Here is a 23,625-nt window from a genome sequence, read left to right as displayed (position 1 = left end):
AACATCGACGCTGCAAAACCGAACGGCATGGAGGAAACGCCACGATTTCAGGAGGGCAAGTTCGACGGCTGTGTTTTGAGGCACCTACCCAAGCCAATAACACGTTCGTTTGTTTCGGCAACTCTTCCCAGACGAGACCGAGACGGGTTCTACACGAACACCGGAATGGTGAGGAAAGTGCCGCGTCTAAATTCACATTTCCGATCGTCGCTCACGGAAGAAATTGAGATTATTTTGTTAAATATTCAAAGCGCCTTTATTCATGCCAGCACAGCCACGTTAAGATAATCACCGCATCGCGAGCAGTGGGGGCCGCAGCCTTCCGCGGTTTCTGTCGTCTCCTTATCAGTTACAAAACATTCCTCTGTACATCACGACTCTCCAGGCGCGGGACGAGGCTCGGCTCACACAAGACGCCCACCGAGAGCAAGACGCCGGCTAACACGTTACAACCGACAGCCAGACTCGCCCCGTACGCACAAGCGAAGTGATTTTCACGTTGGATGAATGCAGACGACCGCCGAAGGGGTGATGGTGTTCACGCCGATGGCTCGCCATGTAACGGCTCGCGATGGACGTTGTCGTGATGTCCAACCCTGAAATCACTCGGCGGCTCGTGATCGCTGCACACAAATACCACGCAGTGTGGGGGTTTCCCTCGGAGCCTCGCCACTAGAACCGAGGAGCAGCGCCGTTTGCGAGTGTCCATTTGGACTTGGTGTGGCGGCGGGGAAAACGTTGGCAGCGTGTTTGTCTCTCAAATCGCAGCTGTTTGGTGACCACGCAAACATCTTCAGGACAGGGCATTGGGACACCAATTGGCAGTAACGGTGATGAGGTGCGTGGCGAGACTGGAACCAGTGTGGCTGAGAAGTGCAGCGTAGCGCGAACCGGCCACCTCAACATAGGTCCATACACGAAACCCCCCCGACAATCACACAACGGCAGATACGCACAGATAAAAGGCTCCCCCCCATTTAGTCTCGTAGGATGTGGTGTTAGCGAGCACCTCCATGTGCCTGCCGAGCACGAGAGGCTGGTTGGAACCAAGCCTTCAGCGAGCTGAGTTGACTTCCCAGAGCGAGGAAACGACGACTCCGCGTTGGATGCGGCGGTGCCCTTGGGGGGAGGAGGCTCGGACCAATCGGATGCCACTTTCCGAAGCGACAAAGTGCGCGTGTCCACTTGCTGGGATCGTAGCGCAGTGCGACAGCCGCATCGTAATCGCTCCACACACACAACGCACACATACAAATGTACACACACGTGTACACACAAGGTACACACACGCATCGACACACAAACATGACACACACACAAAGTACACCTTCCTTTCCTTCCGTGTTCGTCCATCAAGGATTGTTGATGACCGTGACATGCTTCATTGGGATGAATCTGGGGTACGGTGACAGCGCAGATGGCTGAAGAGGCCAATCTGAGCCCGGGACACTCCGTGGCACACTGGACATGATTTGTTGGTAGCAGCCTGCTGCTGCTGGGGGACGGCTCTCTTGATACGGGTCTTCTGCTGTTGTCTCCTCACCATGGCATTTTGGTTCTGCTGGTTTCAGAGGTGGTAGTGCCATGCCAGATGAGATTTCACCAGATCAGACGATTTTTAGCAAGGATTTCCCATGACTTTTGATCTATGTTAAAGCCCTTGAGGGAGGCCTTCAGTGTGTCTTTGAAGTGTTTCTTTCGGCCCACCGTGTGCCCGCTTACCATTCTTCAGCTCTCCAAAGAATATCTGCTTTGGGAGACGAGTGGCAGGCATCCTGGTCACACGGACGGCCCATCCGAGCTGTGCTTTCATAAGGTGCGTGAGGAATGCTCAGTATGTCAGCACCTCTGAGGACTTCAGGGTCTGGGATTCTGTCCTGCCGCTGATCCTCAGGAGCTTCCTCACACAGTTTAGGTGAAAGTGATTGAGTTTCCTGGAATGGTGGCGTTGTAATACTGTTCAGGTTTCGCAGCCATAAGAGTTGGTAGTTATTACTGGCTGGTAAACTTTCAGTTTAGTGGCCAACTTGATGCCTTTCCTTTCCCACACTAAATCTCGCAGACAGCCAAAGGCTGCACCTAGCCTTGGCAATGCTGATGTTGATCATCAATGTGAACAGCACGTGGCAGAGCGCTACCAATGTAGGTGAACTTGAGATGGTTGGGTCCACGTAAGGATTACAGGGGCAGGTTGTACATAAATTCAGTCTTCTTTGTACTGATTGTGAGGCCGAAGTTGTCGCAGGCAGCTGAGAACTGGTCCATGAAGGTCTGCAGGTCGGCATGCGAGCCAGCAGCTAGCGCGCAGTCATCTGCAAACAAAAGGTCGCGAAGTCACCTCCTCCACCTTTGTTTTGGCTTGCATCCTCCGCAAGTTGAACAGCGTCCCTGTCAAAGTGGTAGATGAAGTGGATCCCAGTGTGTTCATTTGGGAAGGCATCGAGCGGCATGGCGGAGAACATCATGCTGAAGAGGGTTGGTGCTAGAACACAGCCTTGCTTCACTCCAGTTGTGACTGAAAACTGTTCAGAGCACTCTCGGTGATCTTGCACAAACTTAGCCTTCATGCCGTCACGCAACTGTCCTATCATGGTGATAAATTTGTCCGGGCATACAAACTTCACTATGATCTTCCAGAGGCCCTCGCAGATGATGGTGTCGAAATCCTTTCCCAAGTCGACAAAGGTGAGGTATCAATCGGAGTTTTGCTCTTGGCATTTTTATTGGAGTTGGTGGGCTGCAAACACTATGTCAGTGGTTCGATGGCTTTTTCTTAAGCCACACTGGCTCTAGGGCAGCAGGCCTTGGTCTAGGTGTTCTGTTAGACGATTCAGGAGGATTCTTGCAAAGATTTTTCCCGCAATGGACAGCAAGGATATACCTCTGATTGTCACAGGCTTGGCGATTGCCCTTCCTCTTGTACAGGTGGATAATCCACGCATCCTTTAACACCTAAGGGACAGCTTCTTGTCTCCATAATGACTGGAAGAGGTCGGTTAGATTCTCAACCAAACGAGGCCCTACCACCTTGTAGACGTCCGCTGATACGGCATCAGCTCCCGGAGCTTTTCCCGATAACAGGAGACTGATGGCTTTTTTGTTTCCTCTAGAGTGGGTGGATCTGCAAGTGACAGGTTCATTTCAACTTGAGGCAGCCTTTTGGATCGCGTCTTCATTTATGAAGGCTGATTGAGGACTGAGTTGAAGTGTTCGGCCCATCTGCCAAGGATTTTGTCTTTCTCTGTGAGCAGTGTGGTTCCATCTGCACACAGGAGAGGTGAGATTCCTGAGGGTTGTGGGCCATAAACTGACTTTAGTGCATCGTAGAAATGCTTTGTGTTGTTGCTGTCGGCACGTGGTTGTGTCTCCTCGACTTTCTGACTGAGCCAAGCATTCTGCATAGGTCTAAGCTGGAGCTGGACAGTCCTGTGGATGTTGAGAAATGCAGTTTTCTTGGACTCTGAGCTGCTATCATTCAGGTAGGTTTTGTTCAGGCAATGTTTCACATAAAGGAGTGGCTGAATCTCTGCATAATTTACGTCGAACAAGTCTTGGTGTTTGCGCGTGGCAGCGCCGACTGTTTGAAGCATTGCCGAGTGCAGCAGATTTCTGACAGCTGTCCAATCTGCCTCAGCATCTTCAGTCAGGCCTTAGGGACTCCAAGCGGTGGTCTCGGGATTCAGAAAAGTACTGCTGGATGCTCACCTGTTTCAGCTGGGAGATGTTGAGTCACTTAACATTTTGTTTTGCCTTGTGGACGTCTAGGTTTGATCCGGATATTGAGCTTGGAGATAACGAGTCTGTGGTCTGTCCAGCATTCTGCACCGCACATGGCCTTTGAAACTTGGATGTCACGCCTGTCTCTCCTCCTGACAACGACATAGTCAATTGAGTGCCAATGTTTTGACCGTTGTTGCATCCCAGTAGGAAAAGGCCTTTGCTGTTGCATTTGCCAACACCATGTGCACCCTAATGATCCCATTCCATGACTGATGGTCAGTTCCAACTCTGGCATTGAAGTCGCCGAGAATTCGTTTCTCTTTGCTGGGTGCAGCAGCAATTGCAGTCTCCAGGCCAGCGTAAAACTTTTTTGTTTTTACTCATCCGGGGTAGTAATGGTTGGCGCCAAGGCACTGATGATGGTGACCTGCTTTTTGCCTGGTAGATGGAGCTTCAGGGTCATCAAACGGTCGTTGATACCGTTGGGTAAGCTCGACAGTTGCTTGACAGTTGGTTGACCAGGTTAGATTTTGCTGCAAAACCAACACCAGCGATGCGTCTCTCCTCTTTTCCACCCCCACTCCAAAGGAAGGTGTAACTGGCTCCAACTTCTGCAATCTGTCATGTGTCAGCTTGCCGGGTCTCACTTAGGGCGGCAACGTGAATGTTGTATCTGGCAAGTTCTCTGCCTACAACAGCCGTGCGTCTCTCAGGTCTGTTTGGTCCGGCTGTGTCCATAAGTGTGCGCACATTCCAAGCGCCAACATTAAGTGGTGTTACTTTGATGTTCTTTGTTCGACCTGATGATGGTGTCATCAGGTTGAACAAGTGAGGGAGAGTTGCACGCAGCTTCGACCTCACTCTCTCGTCCAAACTCATCTGTATCCAGTGGCAAGACGATGTCGAGACGGCTGGAGATGATGCTGGATGCAGTGGATGGTCTGAGGAGACCTTCTGATGGTATTTCCCCCACCAAGGGTTCCACAAACCCAACTCAGACACTGAGTTTGCCAGATCAGTTCACCGCCGCACGGGGTTCGGCGTTGGCAGCTGCCGCCGGCAGGACCGACTCACCAGATGCAAGATAGAAATCACCTGGTGTGCGCCTACGGTAGCAGCTAGGGTATTCCCAGCAAACACTGACTGAACACCCAGCTGGCCAGATACACATAACGCGCACACACACACACATGACGTACACAGACACAAGCGAAGTACACACACACACACACACAACGTACACACACACAAATGTACGCACACTCACTCAAGCACGCAACACACAAGCTCGCCATGGAGGTCAGATGTTCACTTGCAAGTGTCCACCTGGCCCTGGCACTTCAAAGGTCGTCAAAAAGAGTTATTTTGTTTGCGTGTGATTCACCAGCCATATCACTCGCTGTCACACAGCAACCCCAGCCCCAGGATGCAGGCGCATCAAGAAGTCGCGGGGTCACGCCAGGTGGTCAACAGGTCACCGAGACTGAAGAAAAGCAATCATTTTACGTGCCATTTCGTTTATTTTTATTGGCCAATTTGTCTGGATGGGACTATCCAGGGAGAGTCGATGATTGGGCTGGTGCGTGGCGAGGGAGGGGGGGGAGCTTGTAGTCATGGAGGGGGGGAGGGTAGTGGGTAGAGGGAGGTCACGGATGTTCAAGAGCTGTGGAAGAAAAGAGAAACAAAAGTTGACATGCTGCCACCAACAGCTTCGAGCCACAGAATCCCAAGAGGCGAGAGACTAAAATCCTTCGTTCCAATCCAGTGGGTACCAGTCCACATTGGTCCATGCCGCTCATACCAACAAATCCCGGGCATCATCATCATCTCACTGGCACCCAGGTCTGTGACACAGTGAAGCGTGGAGCGTGCCGTGCCCTGGAGAAAGGGCGGCGTGATCGGTGGTTGGGTTGGAGGCTCTGGATCATCCGACTTTGTGGTTACGATGGTTGTGGCTGGGATCTGGTTTTGGCTTGCTTTACAGTTGCTCTGTTTTACAGTATTGCCAGTTATATGTGAGGAAGCAGAAGCCATAATCACACAACACACATTGGCAGCCCTACATTAGCTTCCTGTAAGGTTTAGGGTATATTTTAAAAGTTGCTCATTACTTACCGAGCATTGAGTGGTTGGGACCCTTCAATTTTTTATATTTGAATTCTATAGATCCCTGGACAGCTCCAGTGACCACGGGACGGATGATTCCTCACCAAGGTCCCCTCTAAAAATTAACCACAGGTGGCCGAGTGTTCGGCTCTCGGGCCTCCAAATTATGGAACCGGTTGATGTACTTTGTAGAACCCGACTGCACACACTTCTATAACCCATCGATCACATTGTCATGCGCTTAACCTGCATAGTAATGCATTTAAATTGATGTGTATTGAATATGTTCATCATTTATTTTGCCTTATAATTATCGACTGTTCGTGTTGCTTTATTCATGCCAGCATAACCACGTTAATTGTGAAGCGCCTTGTGACAATTTATCTTGAAGGGCGCGATGCCATATAAAGATGTGTTGATTCGTTAATATTTAGGTTTTTAGTTGTGGTCTTACCGAGCATTCGTTCACTCTTATAGGCATCTATTAATACAGCACGCGCACCTTCAAAGAATGCGTCTATGTCAACAGATCTCTGCGAGGTCACCCCGAGTGACCTCTGCCCTCTCACCTTGGCGGCTGTGGTGGGGGTGGGGGCGGGGGCTGGTAGGGAGGTGGGAGGTCGTCGTGGCTCGCGCTGGCCGGCCGGCTACGAATCTGGCTCCTCAGCTGCTCGATGAGCTCCGGGTTCTCCTGCTGCATCGTCTGCGCGAACTGCTGCCCTCTGTTACGCGGTCACATTCATGCCGACTTTAGAATCCCAAGTTCAGGGCGGAAGATGATCCAGCACTCAAGATTCACTCTAGTATCACAATTTCTATTTTACCAGGTTAAGGCCCACTGAGCTATGCAGCTCTATTTCAGAAGCAACCCGGCCACAATAGTAGCTCAACGAAGTGGCTTATCACGTGGACATTTATAGCAACCAAATATTCTAAACGTACATTTATTCTAAATGTGGAGGGAAAAACTGTAGGACCCGGAGAAAACTATGTGACCATGGGGGGATAGACATGCTAACTCCAAATATACAGGCGTCACCGTTCGAATCGAACCCACGACCTCCTGTATACCAAGTGAGGTAGTTAACATCTCGTCAACATGGCGTCCCAGTCACTAGCACGCCGGCGGCCAGCCACCACTCCTTACCACTCTTCTATCGCTACTATCATGGTTACGGTTTCTGTGAGCTTTACTCATCAATTACTCCACCCATGTCGATGACTTGGTCTACCACCAGACACTGTTCAACCACCACACTACAGGTCACAACAACACTACCACCCATCCACTCGCCCACTCACTCACCCATCCACTCACCACACTACAGGTCACAACAACACTACCACCCATCCACTCACTCACCCATCCACTCAACTATCCACTCACCACAGTGCAGGTCACCTCACTTCTCTTTCTGCATCTCCCCTCACACTGCTCAACTTTGGAATTCCCTGACATCATCACATTTTGCAAACTCTTATAATAATCGTGGTCAATTCAAGAAACGTGTTACACTACTATCTATTACGACATTGAGGGTTCTGCTTGTTGCTGGCTGATTAGCGTGTATGGGCCTGTGCTGAGAAAGTCTGATAAAAAAACACGACTACAATAGCAGTGGTGTAGAAGCACCAATCATAAACGCTCGCCAGTTTCATGACCAACGCCGCCTCGCAACAGCAACACACTTTAGGCCGAGTTAGGCACTCGCTCTAAGTTGAGTTAGGCACTAGCTTTAGGCTGAGTTAGGCACTGGCTCTAAGTTGAGTTAGGCACTAGCTTAAGGCCGAGTCAGGCACTCGCTCTAAGTTGAGTTAGGCACTAGCTTTAGGCCGAGTTAGGCACTCGCTCTAAGTTGAGTTAGGCACTAGCTTTAGGCCGAGTTAGGCACTCGCTCTAAGTTGAGTTAGGCACTAGCTTTAGGCCGAGTCAGGCACTCGCTCTAAGTTGAGTTAGGCACTAGCTTTAGGCCGAGTTAGGCACTCGCTCTAAGTTGAGTTAGGCACTAGCTTTAGGCCGAGTTAGGCACGCGCTCTAAGTTGAGTTAGGCACTAGCTTTAGGCCGAGTCAGGCACTCGCTCTAAGTTGAGTTAGGTACTAGCTTTAGGCCGAGTCAGGCACTCGCTCTAAGTTGAGTTAGGCACTAGCTTGAGGCCGAGTCAGGCACTCGCTCTAAGTTGAGTTAGGTAATAGCTTTAGGCCGAGTTAGGCACTCGCTCTAAGTTGAGTTAGGCACATGCTTTAGGCCGAGTCAGGCACTCGCTCTAAGTTGAGTTAGGCACTAGCTTGAGGCCGAGTCAGGCACTCGCTCTAAGTTGAGTTAGGTAATAGCTTTAGGCCGAGTTAGGCACTCGCTCTAAGTTGAGTTAGGCACATGCTTTAGGCCGAGTCAGGCACTCGCTCTAAGTTGAGTTAGGCACTAGCTTTAGGCCGAGTCAGGCACTCACTCTAAGTTGAGTTAGGCACTAGCTTTAGGCAGTCAGGCACTCGCTTTAGACTGAGTCAGCGTAAGGAAAGTCATGACCGCATCACTTAAGCGCCCGTCCATTATTGAAAGCCGACGCAGCCGAGGGGAGGCGTGCTTCAGCCGTGGAAGCTGCGTACGTACGCTTGGATTAGGCCGGCCATGTCGTTGATGCCACCAGTTCCCACACCCGGGACGCCTCCAGAGAAGCCTCCTGACATCATTCCCGACATCCTGAGCAACGACACCAACAACCACCACCACCATCATCGTTCATCACTCGGTGGTGCAGACTCGAAGACAAAGGATGTAGGGACAGTCTCGTGAGTGAGAGGCTGATTGAAAACTCGATGATTTGGAGTTGCAGGACAAACCCCGGTGTTGCGAGGGGAGTCGTAAAAAGGCTCGAGACCACAGAAACATTCACAGGTTTCGTGGTGAGCTGCCTCGATCGAGCATAGCGGAGTGTTTGGTAACCAACTGAGCCCTGCAGGTTGGTATACTTATTATTGTAAATACACGTTGTTTACCCAGGAAAGCCTCACCGAGTCTCAAGACTATTTGCAAGACGGTTCTGCTAAGTTGTTGCAGCAGGGCATGACTTATTGCTACGCAGGTTCCCATTCCGTAATTTTCACCTGCATTTCCAAAATTGGCAATTATGGACCATGACACTGGCACACAATAGCCTAACTCTTCTTCTTTTAATGTCACAGGATCTTTAACGTCCACTGTGAAAGCGGACGGTGCATTCTGTTTCATGGTTAATACAGTCGCAGCATTAAGGCCAGATTTGAACTGCAAACCTTTGCAGCAAGCGAGAGATAAAAAAGGAATTAAATAAAGCAAGACGGACAAAAATTGAAAGAGAGAAATGGATAGAAGGTAGAGCTATAGAGAAAGAGGGCTACACGGAGCTACGCGTGGTCACCTACTGTGCGTGTACGTGTGCGGCTAGCCACGACCTCTCGGTGGCGCTGGAGGTGGCACAATTCTGACTAAGTTATAAACAGAAAGGAAAACCCAAAAAGTTTTAGACTTTGCTAACGTTTAACAAACGTTTGAACGATTAGCACCTCTACTGGACGTATACTTTATGACCAATTATTGTCCACCACGGCAAGCAAATGGTTTTGTATAATTTTTCTGGTCGTGCTGATTCGGGACCCAGTTTTTTGGGAGTGCTCTTTGCCTTAACATCTGGCAATTGCAGTAGCAGTTGTTTAAATGGATGTAACTAATGATGAGACCCTGAAGATCTAAACCAATCCAGACTTTACATGCTCAAAGAAATGCTCTCAGGAAACATTGGTCCAGAAGGCCGTCGAGCCGATGGTTAAAAATTACCTTTTATGTTGTCGAGAGATTGACTTCCTGTTAATTTCATATTCAAAATGGACTATCCATCTATTCATTTTAAATGTGTTACCCATTACTCTTTGCCACAATGCACAATAGGCTGTGTCCATCGCGTGTCCATTGCGTGTGTATCGCATGTCCATGCGTGTGTCCATGCGCGTTTGCAAGCGTGCAAGCACACGCGCAGCGCCACTCACATCTGCTGCAATTGTGGATTCTGCATCATGTTGGCCGCCTGCACACACGCACGCACACACACACAGCAGAGATCACCACAATGAGAGACGTCGCCCGCCTTCCCACGCGCTAAACACGGCCCACAAAACGCTGCCGGCACTCGCTGTGGCGCAAAGACTACGCCTCAACCGTTTTGTGCGGCGGGGCCGGTCAACGCTCGGGAACAAACTGGCACGGGAATGCGTGGAGCTTGGGATGCGAGCGACACGCCGCTTGTGTGAACCACGAGGTCGCTGTCACGGCGTCGCCTACCATGGCCATGAATCCCGGGTTGTTGAGGATCCCAGCGAGGTCGAAGCCTCCGGGCGGCGTGGCATTCTGCTGTGACAACGCGCACACAAAATACGCACTCAAAGACGAAGAGAGCCCCGACTGGGCACCCCCCCCCCCCCCCGCCAGTGGCGACACCTACACGGGTACGTGTGCGCGTGGTATATGTTTACGTATGTGTTTCACTGCACGCGCGTGTGTGAATGTATATACGTGCATGTGAACGTGCAAAAGCGACACGACGTTTCAGTCACGATGGGTTGAGTCCAGGGCTGCGATGGCGAACGCCTGCAATCCAGCACTGCAGAGGCAGCGAGGGTTTGCGGATCACATCCATGTTGTGAAACTCCCTTCCCACGTGCATCAAGGAGGTGCCATACCCTGGCTCGCCAGGAGAAGGCGGTACAGAAAATGTAGTCTCCACCTATTCCAATTGTACGGGATAGAGCACTGCCCCTTGCACGCGTGGGTTCTCGCCGGGTGCTCTGGTTTTCTCCCACACAAACACTCATGAATTGTCTGAAACACCTTCATATACAGAGGACTGTGGAGCTTGGGGGTGGGTGTGTGGTGAATGTGGCTCCAGCTCACTGCCTGTTACAGGCAGTGAGCTGGTGTACTCTTTACGAATGACATCACGGGATCCTTTGATCGCCCGCTATGAAGCAGACAATGCATAGTATCTTTTACGGTCACACACCCGCCGTAATAACCAGGTTCGGCTTGCCGGATTTGAACCGAGAAACTTTGCAACAAGTGGTGAACGCAAAACAGCTGGGCTGTGTCGCCGCCCCAAATGAGAACCTATTAAGGCCAGCAAGACATAGGGCTCCTGTAGTAGTCAGGCCGGCACTACGTCCGGGCACCTTTGTTTCCCCAGTGCTAACATCGATAACACCACTCTACTGGCTCATTTTATGTTGGGTCAACCTAGAGGAAGCCCATGATAAAATCAATCACTTGGCAGCGACGTTGCTCACTGTCAGGAATCCTGTGGACGAGTGTGAGTGCACGTATGTGTGTGCGTACACAAAGGCATGCCAGCATGCAAGCAGATGTGGGTACATAAATGCTTGTCTGTGTGCGTACATGTATATTGGGGAGCGGTAGCGTAGTGGTTAGTGTGGTGCTCTACAAACCTGGCAACCCGAGTTCGATTCCCACTCACGGCCAACATCAGTGACGATTATCTGAACCGGTCCTGGCCCTCCCGTAGGCCAATTCAGCCTCAAATGAGTAGTTGGTGCAGTGCATAAAAAACATTGCCACTAGAGAGACAAAAGCGGCTGGGCGTGGTGCTGGCCACCTTCATAGGAGCTCGCTAACAGCACTTGCCCCAACAGTCTGTTTAGGCGATACGGGGGTTATTTGTCTTTGCACATACATATGCGTATGCATGCAGGTATGTGTGCACATGCATGTATGTACCTGTGCGTAGGTCTGTACTCATGCGTGTGTGGGGAGCGGTGGATGTAGCGGTTAGCGCATTACCCTTTGAACCCGGAAACCTGAGTTCGATTCCCGCTCATGGCCAACACCAGTTGGACACGAGCCGGAATCTGAACCAATCCTGGTCAACTAAGTCTCCCTCGTGGCGATGTATAAACATGGCCACTAGGAAGACAAAGGGGGCCAGGTATGGTGCTGACTACATACCCCCAAGTGTGTTGTCTTGGCCTTAATAGGTGCTCGTTAACAGCAATTACCCCAACAGTCTGTTGAAGGGTATACAGGGGATCTTTGTCTGTCTTGTGTGTGCAAACATGCATATATGTTGATGCATGTGTGTGTGGAGGTGCGTTTGTGTGGAGGTGTGTGTGTGCAGAGGCTTGCAGAGCCCCAATGCGGTTTCAGGAAAGGGTGGTCCTGCACAGATGCCATATTTTCTGTCCGTCTGCTACAGCAGAGGTGTAGGGAATTCCAACAAGACCTACATCTCTGCTTTATTGACCTGGTCAAGGCCTGGGTTGTTCTTCGTGCTTTTGGAGTACCTGACCCTCTGCTCACGATCATTAAGGACCTTCATGATGGTGAGCAGGCCCGGGTAAAACTACGTGACCGGGAGTCAGAGCCATTCCCTGTACACCTTGGGGTGCGACAGGGATGTCCTCTGGCTCCCACATTATTTAACATCTATTTTGACCACCTAGTTCGTGAAGCCTTCAAAAGCTGTACCGGGGGAATCTCCATTTAGTACAGATATAATGGGAGGCTGATCGATGCCCAGGTGCGGTCAAGGGATGGCTCCCTATTGCTCAACCACGTTATGTATGCCAATGATTTGGTAATAGCTGCTCATTCAGAGGAGTTGAAGACGCTGTTGCTGAGACTGGAGCGTGCCACTAAGAGATGGGGCCTTACCATCAGCCCCACCAAAACTAAGCACCTGCCTGGGTATTTTGTACCATCGGACACTCCACCCCCACACCTCCCAATCGGTGATGGGGCAGTTGTGGAGAGAGTGGAGAGTTTCCCATACCTGGTCAGTGTGCTTATGACCAGCTCCAGTTTAACAGCAGAGGTCTCACTCCGAATCAGTCAAGCGGCAATATCTTTTCATCGGTTGCGTAACGCTGTGTGGAAGCTACCTGGTCTGTCGCTCCGCACTAAGCTTCAGGTCTTCTCGGCCACGGTCATTCCCTCCCTTCTGTATGCTTGCGAAACGTGGACCCCCCTAATGGAACATCATCGCCGGTTAGAAACATTTAGGCTAGCCTGACTACGATCCATCCTGGGTTTAACCAGGCTGGATTGTGTGAGCTCACATATTTTTGAAAGATCTGGGCAAGGTCCCATCGGTGAGCTCCTCTGGCAGGCAAGGCTGCGTTGGCTGGGTCATGTAGCCCGCATGCCCAGCCACCGCATGCATAAACAGCTTTTTTTCAGCCGGATCGAGGGGGCTAAACGGGTGCGGCACGGGCTAGAGAAGAGATGGAGTGATGTGGTACAGGAGGACGTGGAGCTGAGTGGACTTGCCGATGACTGGTACCAGCGGTGTCAAGATCGGCCTCTGTGGAGGAGGCTCGCGAAGGACACTACTGGGCAGTTAGAGGCAGTTGCCCTCGAACAACAACGGAGGGCAGAGGAGCGACGCCCACAATAACGAGCGGAGCGCCGGGTGGCTAAAGAACAGCAGGTTGGCACAGTAGGGGGCACAGGTGGTGCATCAGCCAGTCATCTTAGTCAGCCGACCCGTGGCACTTGGGTCTGCCCCGTGACCTCCTGCCAGCGGGCGTTCGACACTTCACGTGGCCTAAAGGTGCACATGGCCTGGCACAAGCGTCGTGGTGACGTCACCGCCACTAAGTGGCGAATGGCGGTTGTTGTTGTGTTTGTGTGGAGGTGTGTGTGTGTGGAGGAGGCTCGTGAAGGACGCTGCTGGGCAGGTGGAGGCAGTCGCCCTCCAGCAACAATGGAGGGTGGAGGATCGACGCTCACAACAACGAGTGGAGTACCGGATGGCCAAAGCACAGCAAGTTGGCACAGTAGGGGGCACAGGTGGTGCATCAGCCAGTCATCTCATTCATCTCAGTCAGTCGACCGGTGGCACATGGGTCTGCCCCGTGACCTCCTGCCAGAGGGCGTTCGACGCTTCACGTGGCCTCAAGGTGCACATAGCCTGGCACAAGCATCGTGGTAACGTCACCGCCACTTAGTGGCGAATGGCGGTTGTTGTTGTTGTGTGGAGGTGCATGTGTGGAGGTGTGTGCGTGTGTGTGGAAGTGCCTGTCTGTGTGGAGGTGCGTGTGTGTGGAGGTGTGCGTGTGTGTGGAGGTGGGCGTGTGTGTGGAGGTGCACGTGTGTAGTGTGTGTGCGTGCGTAGGTGCATGTCTGTGTGGAGGTGCGTGTGTGGAGGTGCACGTGTGTGGTGTGTGTATAGGAATGGGGAGCGATAGTGTAGCGGTTAGCGCACTGCGCTATGAACCTGGCGACCCGGGTTCGATTCCCGCTCACGGCCAACACCAGTGACAATTATCTGAACCGGTCCCGGGCCTCCTCTAGGTCGACTCAGCCTCAAATGAGTACCTGGTGCGGTGTGTAAACATTGCCACTAGGGAGACAAAGGCGGTCGGGCGTGGTGCTGGCCACCCACCCCCTCGTGTACCATTCCGGCCTTCATAGGTGCTCGCTAACAGCACTTGCCCCTACAGTCTGTTAAGGCTATATGGGGGATCTTTGTCTTTTGTAGGTGCATGTCTGTGTGGAGGTGCGTCTGTGTGGAGGCACGTGTGTGGTGTGTGTGTGCGTAGGTGGGGAGCGGTAGTGTAGCGGTTAGCGCGCTGCGCTATGAACCTGGCGACACGGGTTCGATGCCTGCTCACGGCCAACACCAGTGACGATTATCTGAACCGGTCCCGGGCCTCCCCTAGGTCGACTCAGCCTCAAATGAGTACCTGGTGCGGTGGATAAAAACATTGCCACTAGGGAGACAAAGGCGGTCGGGCGTGGTGTTGGCCACCCACCCCCTCGTGTACCGTCCCAGCCTTCATAGGTGCTCGCTAACAGCACTTGCCCCTACAGTCTGTTAAGGCTATATGGGGGATCTTTATCTTTGTGCGTAGATGCATGTCTGTGTAGAGGTGCGTGCGTGCGCACCGGGCTCGTGGCCTCCCTCCCTCTGCTTTCGGCGAGCTCCAGGTTGCCTCGGTAACCCTCGTTGTCCGGATCGAGCTCAACGGCTCGACGGTAAAACTCCACCGCCTCCTCGTGCTTCCCCAGGGAGGTGAGCGCTAGCCTGCGCGGCCCGCACACAGCCACACGCCGACAATCATCGTCACAGCAGCGCCGCCGCACAAACCACCGCCACGCAGCACCGCGCAACAATGCCAACCAGTCAAGGGCCACAGGGCTTTCCTGCTCTCATTGGGTGGAAATTGCGCATTGCTGTGGCGGGGGGCGAGTCTATTTACTGAACAATAACTGCTGCCAACTTCCTCACAATGTGGTACTAATTTTATTGACCCCGGTGGGATGATGGGCTGAGACGACCCCCCAACTAGGATTTAAACTCGCAACCTTCCAATTGCGAGCCGCTTGCTACACCGCTAAGCCAGCTGGCTGGTTATTTACCACTTGCCGACCAGATGGCTTGGGTTCTGTCTTTGTACCGATTGTGCTCTAATGGCACTAATGGCACCTGTCGTCAGTATCACATGGCAGCGCACCGCTGGGCATTAGGTAAGGCCCGTGACAGAAGGTATCACAGAGCTGCTCGCTGCTGGGACGCAGCCATTAAAACACAAAATCATTCACACATCTGCTATTTGTATGATTCTTGCGAGCGCAAAGCTACCACAAAGGAAGGCGCTGCGTTTTACAGACGGGTAGAGCCTGCGGTGGTTTCGCAGTAGGGGGCGGTGACATGGCTCAGCGGGAGTTCAGCACGGCCCGCGCGTGCGGACGCGTGCAGCGTGTTTGTGCGTGCGTGCGCGCGCACGGCACAGTGCTGCTCACCCCATGCGCCCGTAGGCCTTGCTGTAGTTAGGGTCGATAACGATGGCGCGCTCGCAGTCCTGCACCGCGCCCACGTAGTTGCTCAGTTTGCTGTAGGCGGCCGCCCTGCTCCGCCGCGCGTCCCGGGGTCGTGGCGGAGGGGAGAACAAGGCGGGGGCGGGGGGGGGGGGTCCGATGCCACAGGCGTGGGGAGGACGCGTGTGTGAGCGCAATGCGTGCGGGCGCAGCAGTGTGATCGTACCACAGGTGTGTGTATTTGCAAGTCAGTGTGGGAAAGCTGCGAGGCCCAGGCTATTGTGGGCTCGCCACCGCATCAACGGGAGGCTTATGCCCTCAATCAAGGTGAAGATCGGTGGGGGGATGGAGCCAAGGCTGATAAGTCAGATGCATTCTATGACCTCTTGTCACAGGTGCTGGCAAAAGTGTTCCCTTGAGATAGACTAATCCTGTTGAGTGACTTTAATGCCCGAGTGGGCTATGATGCAGGCCGGAGTGATTGGAAGGCATGGGCCAGATCAGCTCAATAATAATGGTAGAAGGCTGCTAGTCTTCTGTGCAGCCCATGGGCTTGTAATCACCAACACGCTGTTTCCAGAATCGGTGCATCCACACATCATGGATGCACAATGGGTCCAATGCAAGAACATCTAAATATTGTTTCCCTTCAACGTGACTTTACCGAAAGAACCAAGAATATAAGTAACAACATATTCTTTGGGTCTTTAGGTAAAGTTACGTATATAGGTTCAAAGAAAATAACAAAAAACTCCGACGCTTCAATCACAATACAAGCGATCGTCATCAGGAGGAAAAAAGAGCGGGAAAGCTGCTGAGGCAGACTTGTGTTGTGATCGAGCTTCGTAGTTTTTTGTGATTTTCTTTGAACCTATATACGTGACTTTACCAAAAGACCCAAAGAATATGAATTCCTGCAGTCACGAAAGCTTTAGGTCAAGATTTAAGTAAGAACATTTGATATTGCGCACTCTTACAGTGAGGGAAAAAGTATTTGATCCCCTTCTGATTTTGTACGTTTGCCCACTGACAAAGAAATTATCAGTCTATCATTTTAATGGTAAGTTTATTTGAACAGTGAGAGACAGAATAACAACAACAAAAATCCAGAAAAACGCATGTCAAAAATGTTATAAATTGATTTGCATTTTAATGAGGGAAATAAGTATTTGACCCCTCTGCAAAACATGACTTAGTACTTGGTGGCAATACCCTTGTTGGCAATCACAGAGGTCAGACGTTTCTTGTAGTTGGCCACCAGGTTTGCACACATCTCAGGAGGGATTTTGCCCCACTCCTCTTTGCAGATCTTCTCCAAGTCATTAAGGTTTCGAGGCTGACGTTTGGCAACTCGAACCTTCAGCTCCCTCCACAGATTTTCTATGTGATTAAGGTCTGGAGACTGGCTAGGCCACTCCAGGACCTTAATGTGCTTTTTCCTGTGACACTCCTTTGTTGCCTTCGCCGTGTGTTTTGGGTCATTGTCATGCTGGAATACCCATCCACGACCCATTTTCAATGCCCTGGCTGAGGGAAGGAGGTTTTCACCCAAGATTTGACAGTACATGGCCCCATCCATCGTCCCTTTGATGCGTTGAAGTTGTCCTGTCCCCTTAGCAGAAAAACACCCCCAAAGCATAATGTTTCCACCTCCATGTTTGACGGTGGGGATGGTGTTCTTGGGGTCATAGGCAGCATTCCTCCTCCTCCAAACACGGCGAGTTGATGCCAAAGAGCACGGCACGGGCTAGAGAAGATGGGCTGATGCGGTACAGAAGGATGTGGGGATGATTGGATTAACCAATGACTGGTACAAGCAGAGTCAAGATTGTTCACTATGGAGAAGGCTCGTGAAGGATGCTACTGGGCAGTTAAAGGCAGTTGCCTTCCAGCAACAATGGAGGGCAGAGGAGCGACACGCACAGCAACGAGCGGAGCGCTTGGCGGCTAAAACGCAGCAAGTTGGCTAATTGGAGAGCACAGGTGGTGCATCTGCCAGTCATTTCAGTCAACCCGTGGCACCTGGGTCTGTCCGTGACCTCCTGCTAGGGGCCTTGGACACTTCACAAGGCATCAGGGTGCACCGAGTCAGGCGTAAGCGCCATGGTGACGTCACCACCACTTGGTGGCGAACGGCGGTAGTTGTTGTTGCTGTTGTAGCTGTGTGAGTAGCTCTGTGTAGCTGTGTGTTTAGTTCACCGGTTGCAGAAGTAGACGGCGTTCTGCTGGTGCAGCTCGATGGCGTGTGTGTAGCACTCCACGGCCTCGGAATAGCGCTCCTCGCGCATGTACTGGTTCCCTGCACACGGCACAGCATGTTATGACGTCACGATGCATTCACATGCACGGCCGTCACTTAATACTGCATATTTACTACCCAAACGTTCGCTTCATAGTGGACGTTAAAGTTCCCTTTGACGTTATCCGGATAAGAGTCGGCCACATGTGCTGGTGTCACGGTTCAAATTTGCCAAATAAAAAAAAGCGACTTTCAAAGTATTAAAGCGGTAAAACCACACAGCAACATGGCAGGTACTCAATTAAATAACTACTAACGTTTTCTTTACCAGGTAAGGCCCACTGAGCTATGAGCTATTTTTCAGAAGCGACCTGGTCACAAATGATCGCTCAACGAAGTGGCTTAGCACATGGAAATTTACAGCAGCCAAATACTCTAAAACGCGTGATGTTGATTCTAAATGTGGAGGGAAAAAACCGGAGGACCCAGAGAACATGCAAACTCCAAACATACAGCAGGCATCAGGATCGGGATCGAACCCACGACCTCCTGCATACCAGGCGAGGCAGTTAACATATCTCCACCGTGGCGTGCCAAATTACATGTATAATTATCAATGAGCGAAAACAAGAGCATTAAGGCAACGCCACATATTGCTGGTAAAGATTACGAAAGTGAATATTAATGCTTCATAGTGACTTCAAAAAGTCCAAGTGGCGTGTTGTGAGCGGTCACCCTCGTTCTTGTATTTGTCAGCGCGAGTTCTATCTTCTTCTGACACCGTGCAGTCCGGGAGGGCCTTCTCTTGACTGAGGGGTGGATTTGATGCCTGAGCCGGTAGGGGAGGGGGGCGAGGGTGGGGGGAGCCGAGGGGCAAAGAGCGGAACTCACGGCATGAACACGCAACGAACACACCGGTGATTGCCACTTGCTTCAGCAGCAATAATGGCAAAAAGGATCTCCGCTTTGTAAACGTGGCCTTCGACAACAACGTGGACTGTTTTCTGCATCCAGGACCCGTCAAAGAAATCATAATTATTATCACGAGCAACAATCCCCTCAAGTAACAAGATGGCAATGGGGTGACTGCAATTTGTAAGGTGCACGATATTTCACAGACATAAATGACTGTGATTGAGACGTGGAGCCAAGTTCAGTGTCACTCAAAGGTCAGGTGAACGAGGCGAGGCCTATTAGTATAGACGTAACATTAAGCAGTTCAGTTTACATTGAACTGCCCATATAGGACTCACCACTGTGATCTCTACATTGGGTCAAACCTAACATCTCTTAATGTTCGATGGCTTGTACACCAGATCTTATTTATTCACGATGTACTTACAACGAAATCCACAGACCACCTGCTGGATCTCTTCTCTGTTTCAAAGAACAAATTTGACCTCAGGTCTTCGCTCATTTACCAGCTTCACATTCCCTATTGCCGTACAAAAACTGGAGGAAGGGCCTTTGCTATTGATGCCCCCAGGGTCTGGAATGCTATTGCCAATAAACTGAAATTTGAATCGCTACCAATGAGATCTTCTCCCAATACTGCTCTAGAGGAGTTGTACATTCCTAGCTGCCACTGCTATTCATTGGCGTAAAATAAAATAAAATGTTTCGCTCCGGATGACGCTGCAAAGTATTATCTGTATTTTGATTTAGCGTGCTGATCTTAAAGGTGCATTGAAAAATTTGATACTCCGACTGATGCTTCTGTTGTTGTGGAGTAACTCATGCAGCCAGCAATGGCTCTAGGATTTGGTGTTACATGTTATTTATGTAGTTTATTGTAAAAATTCGGTCACAGTCCCTATGATCACTGTTACGTTGCAATTATGGCTTTATTTTTTGGTGATTTCGAAAAGTTTTTTGGTTTGGACATGTTTGTTTTGTTGTAGTATGGAGTTAGACTGATGGCCTTAATCTAAGTTTTCTTGTGGTTGTTGTTGTTTGACTTACATCCCACTGGGATTTTTGCACACAGCGTTGGTGTACGGTGCTTTTTTAAGGAATATTTAGCTGTTTTTTTAATGGATTTTCTGTTTGCACAGTCACATAGTCACTTTAAGATGTTTTCTTGTTCGTGTTTTTTGTTTGTTGTGGTTGCACCCGATTCAAGAGCTGAATGGCTCACAGGGCTATACCAAAATAAATTAACTGAAAAAAATATATTTTTTATATGACTCTTTAGGCCTCGCCTCCCCCGTCTTTATGCCCTACCCCTTACTCATTAGGCCCCACCCCTTCCCCTTTCAGCTCCTCCCCTTTCCTTTATGGGACCTGCCCCCTTCTTCTTCATCAAACCACGAGGTTGGGCTGGTTTGGGTAGTGGTGAGGGCTTGTTGATGACGTTGGGGGGTTTGCAAGCTTCTGATGGAGCGATAGGGCCAGGTAGTTTCCACAGCGTTATGCAGCCGATGAAAAGACACTGCTCCTCGACTGATTCCGAGTGAGACCTCCGCTGCCAAACTGGAGCTGGTCATAAGCACACTCACCAGGTACAGAAACGTTTCCACTCTCTGCACAGCTGCCCCATTATTCATGTAAAGTGGAGGTGGTTGAGTATTTTATAACATAAAAAAATATCCAGGCACCCCAACGTGAACTTTAAATTGCTCTGACTCCCATCCACGCAGCTTTACCTGGAGCCCACCCACCATCATGAAGGTCTTTAATGATTGCAGGCAGAGGATCAATGACCCTGAAAGCACAAAGAGCCCCGAGTCCTGGCCTATTGATGATATCACAGGCCTTGACCAGGGGTGGGCGGGGGACAGCAGGGGTCCTGGGGCGCTTCGCGATGACCACCAAGATCCCTCTTAGGGAAATGTAATAATAATAATAAAAATAGACTGAGTGAGGTGGGGGGGAAACCAGGTTGCCCGGAGAAAACCCAAAACATCCGCCGGGATAGCAGCTTACTCAGCTGCACAGATGAGCCACCAGCAAATAGGCACGGAGCAATTCGCGAGAAGAGCGAGCCAATGCATTGTCACCATTCAGGGGTCACAATTCGATTCTAAATAAAAAATTTTGTCGATTAAATTTGAAATACTTTATTCTCATATTAATCGGAATGCTACTTTCAGTGCCACCTCGTTGGGTACCAGATGTTTGCTCGGCAGGCGGGTGGGTGGTGTCTCATTGCTCACTCTACACGAAGGCTCCATGGGGGGGGGGGGGGGGGGGCTGTGGGGGACTCACGGGCTCGTCTTGCATCGCCTCCACGAAGATGTCGAGCAGCGGTCGCGACACGGCGAGGTGCGAGTCCGCCGCACTCACCCCAAACGCCGTCTCCAGGCACTGCGTCGCAACTACCGACGTGGATGCACGGAGAGACAGGTAGATGCACGGTGATGCGCGGAGATGCATGGTGACGTACAGGATCCAAGGGACGCACGGGCAGACAGGTAGATGCACGGTGATGCATGGTGACGTACAGGATCCAAGGGACGCACGGGCAGACAGGTAGATGCACGGTGACACATGGGGACACGCAGTGGCGCAAGGCGATGCACAGGGAAAATACCAGACGTAAAGAGAAGTACGGGAAAGCAAAGATTGGTATGGGGGTGCGTGAGGAGACAGGAACACAAAGAGACCCACAGAGGCACATGGCGATGCATAGAGACATGGGGACACATGGGAATAAAAAACGAAGACAAAGATCCCCAATATAGCTGATAAAAGACTGTTAGGGAAAGTGCCGTCAGTGAGCAACTATGAGGGCCGGCACGGCACACGAGGGGGTGGGTGGGTGGGCAGCACCACACACGGCCGCCTTTGTCTCCCTAGTGGCAATGTTTACCCACTGCACCAGGTACTAATTTGAGGCTGACTCGACCTCAGGGAGGTCCAGGACCGGTTCAGATAATCATCACTGATGTTGGCCGTGAGCGGGAATCGAACTCGGGTCGCTGTGTTCATAGCGCAGCGTAGCGCTAACCGCTACACGGCCAACACATGGCGACGTACAGGTATGCACGTGAGCACAAGCAAAGCACAGCACTGGAGAGACTGGGAGGGCAAATCCTGCTCACGGGTGTTGGCAGGGTTGAAATCACGCGGGAACCACACGTTCCACATTCGTATATATCCCAATGACTGGCATTTGCTGACCACGCAGCACAGCTCAAAACTTTAGGCTGAGCTAACCTAGGGGAGGCAAGCACCAACTGCTTACCCAGAGTTAATAAGTAATTGTTATTCTTGGTTCTTTCGGTAAAGTTTTGTTTTATATTTTTATTATTTTATTGTTTCCCTTCTACGTGACTTTACCGAAAGAACCAAGAATATGAATCCCTGCAGTCACGAAAGCTTTAAATCAAAATTTAAGTAATTGTTGAACCTCACGAGAAGCCTTTACTGAGAGAGGCCTGGTCACGTCAGGCTGCATCATCTCCGAACACCGCCACCACTACGACCGCCACCAACACCGCCATCAGCGCCATCACTGCCACCACCGCCGCCGCCACACCACCACCACCACGTACCTTCCAGACTCTCGGTGGCGTCCTCCGACAGCGTCCCCGCGCGCAGCTGCTCGTTCAGGAAGCCCAGCACAGCCACCGCCAGGCGCTGCACGTCCGACATGGCGCCCCGTGTGTGTGCGCGTCCGTCTGCCTCGTCCTGTGTATCCGCGTACCAAGCCTAGTGGATAAAAACGCGACCCACGTTACCCCCTCGCTGGAAACCCAAGGCAATTCGTCAACAACACCGTAGCCTTAAGGAAAATATAAAAAAGGAAAATATATAATAGGAGACGTTTGGGGCGATGGCCCTTTTCATAGCACACCAATCACATCGGGTCTCCATGTCACCCACCCCAAATGTAACAGAATACGCAAGCCCGACTAAATGCAGCATCATTGATGTTGGCGCATTCTTCAGGCACGACAGAGCCAGCACCATAACAATAATAGTTTCTTAAAATATTTAATCTGGATAATCCTTTGACATGAAGCATCTCGTTTGCGAGAGTTGCCACGGGTGTCAAGTGACACACAGCAAACATGTTATGACGTGTATATAAACATTTATACTTGTATGCATGTTGAACTGATTTCACACCGTACGTAGCCAACCGTGATAATCGGAGGTGCGGGGGAAGGACAAAAATTAAAACCCAATCTTAGCAGTGCAAAATCTTCAAACTTTTCGTCAGGAGTAAACACACACCCAGCTGCCCCTCTGTTGCTGCGAAGCAACCACCCTTTGCGAAGAGGCACAGCTATAGAACCAAATCTTCCCTTGTAGATAAGAGTGACGTGAGTTTAAAGCCTCATCGGTTTCTAAATGTTTTAAAGAATTGGGAGACATTCTGTAACATATCAGTGTAAAGTGAATCGTGTTGAATCTGCTACCCGGATGACATCACTGAAGCACACGTGAATGGAGATTTCACGATTTTGAGCAAATCTTCAAACTCATGGCAGACAGCTTGGGGCAAGCGACATACACAACTGCCACGTAACCACAAATCTCCCTCTCGCACATTTGAAGGATTATCACTAATTCCGGGGGTAGAATTTGATCCAAGACTCGGGGTCTTTTTTGGCTGGTTCACACGGTTTGTCTCGTTTATAGAGTGTTGTTTGCCTAAAGGCAACATTTAGCATTCATTGTGTATATAGGTAAACAATTCATTATAACACACGATTTAATACATACATCATGCGATAAGCAGCAGATGTTAATGGATGAACAAACACATCAAATACTCGCCTTCTAATTATACATTTACAACATAACACCAAT

The 23,625-nt window shown here is 50.8% G+C and overlaps 1 protein-coding gene across 4 annotated transcripts in view; it reads right to left on the bottom strand.

The window, feature by feature from the left end:
- Nucleotides 1-237: 237 nt before the first annotated feature.
- SGTA (small glutamine rich tetratricopeptide repeat co-chaperone alpha) overlaps nucleotides 238-23,625 on the bottom strand; it is a 49,955-nt gene continuing 26,567 nt past the window's right edge. For 3 of the 4 annotated variants that reach the window (XM_076074007.1, XM_032970940.2, XM_032970941.2), the window contains exons 2-12: nucleotides 22,362-22,518; nucleotides 21,073-21,182; nucleotides 18,601-18,694; nucleotides 17,826-17,925; nucleotides 15,612-15,716; nucleotides 14,754-14,892; nucleotides 10,140-10,208; nucleotides 9,848-9,885; nucleotides 8,436-8,525; nucleotides 6,396-6,548; nucleotides 238-5,383 (exon numbers count right to left, since the gene is read on the bottom strand). In XM_076074007.1, the coding sequence (XP_075930122.1) occupies nucleotides 5,377-5,383; nucleotides 6,396-6,548; nucleotides 8,436-8,525; nucleotides 9,848-9,885; nucleotides 10,140-10,208; nucleotides 14,754-14,892; nucleotides 15,612-15,716; nucleotides 17,826-17,925; nucleotides 18,601-18,694; nucleotides 21,073-21,182; nucleotides 22,362-22,461 (1,005 nt within the window). In that variant the 5' untranslated portion in view covers nucleotides 22,462-22,518 and the 3' untranslated portion in view covers nucleotides 238-5,376. The remainder of the gene's footprint in view (nucleotides 5,384-6,395; nucleotides 6,549-8,435; nucleotides 8,526-9,847; nucleotides 9,886-10,139; nucleotides 10,209-14,753; nucleotides 14,893-15,611; nucleotides 15,717-17,825; nucleotides 17,926-18,600; nucleotides 18,695-21,072; nucleotides 21,183-22,361; nucleotides 22,519-23,625) is intronic. The other variant, XM_032970942.2, reaches the window with a different exon arrangement.

This window comes from Petromyzon marinus, chromosome 44, assembly GCF_048934315.1.
Source record: "Petromyzon marinus isolate PM22_M1 ecotype Great Lakes invasive population chromosome 44, UKy_Petmar_22M1.pri1.0, whole genome shotgun sequence".
Classification (NCBI taxonomy): Eukaryota; Metazoa; Chordata; class Hyperoartia; order Petromyzontiformes; family Petromyzontidae; genus Petromyzon; species Petromyzon marinus.
This window is presented reverse-complemented; position numbering and strand designations above follow the sequence as displayed.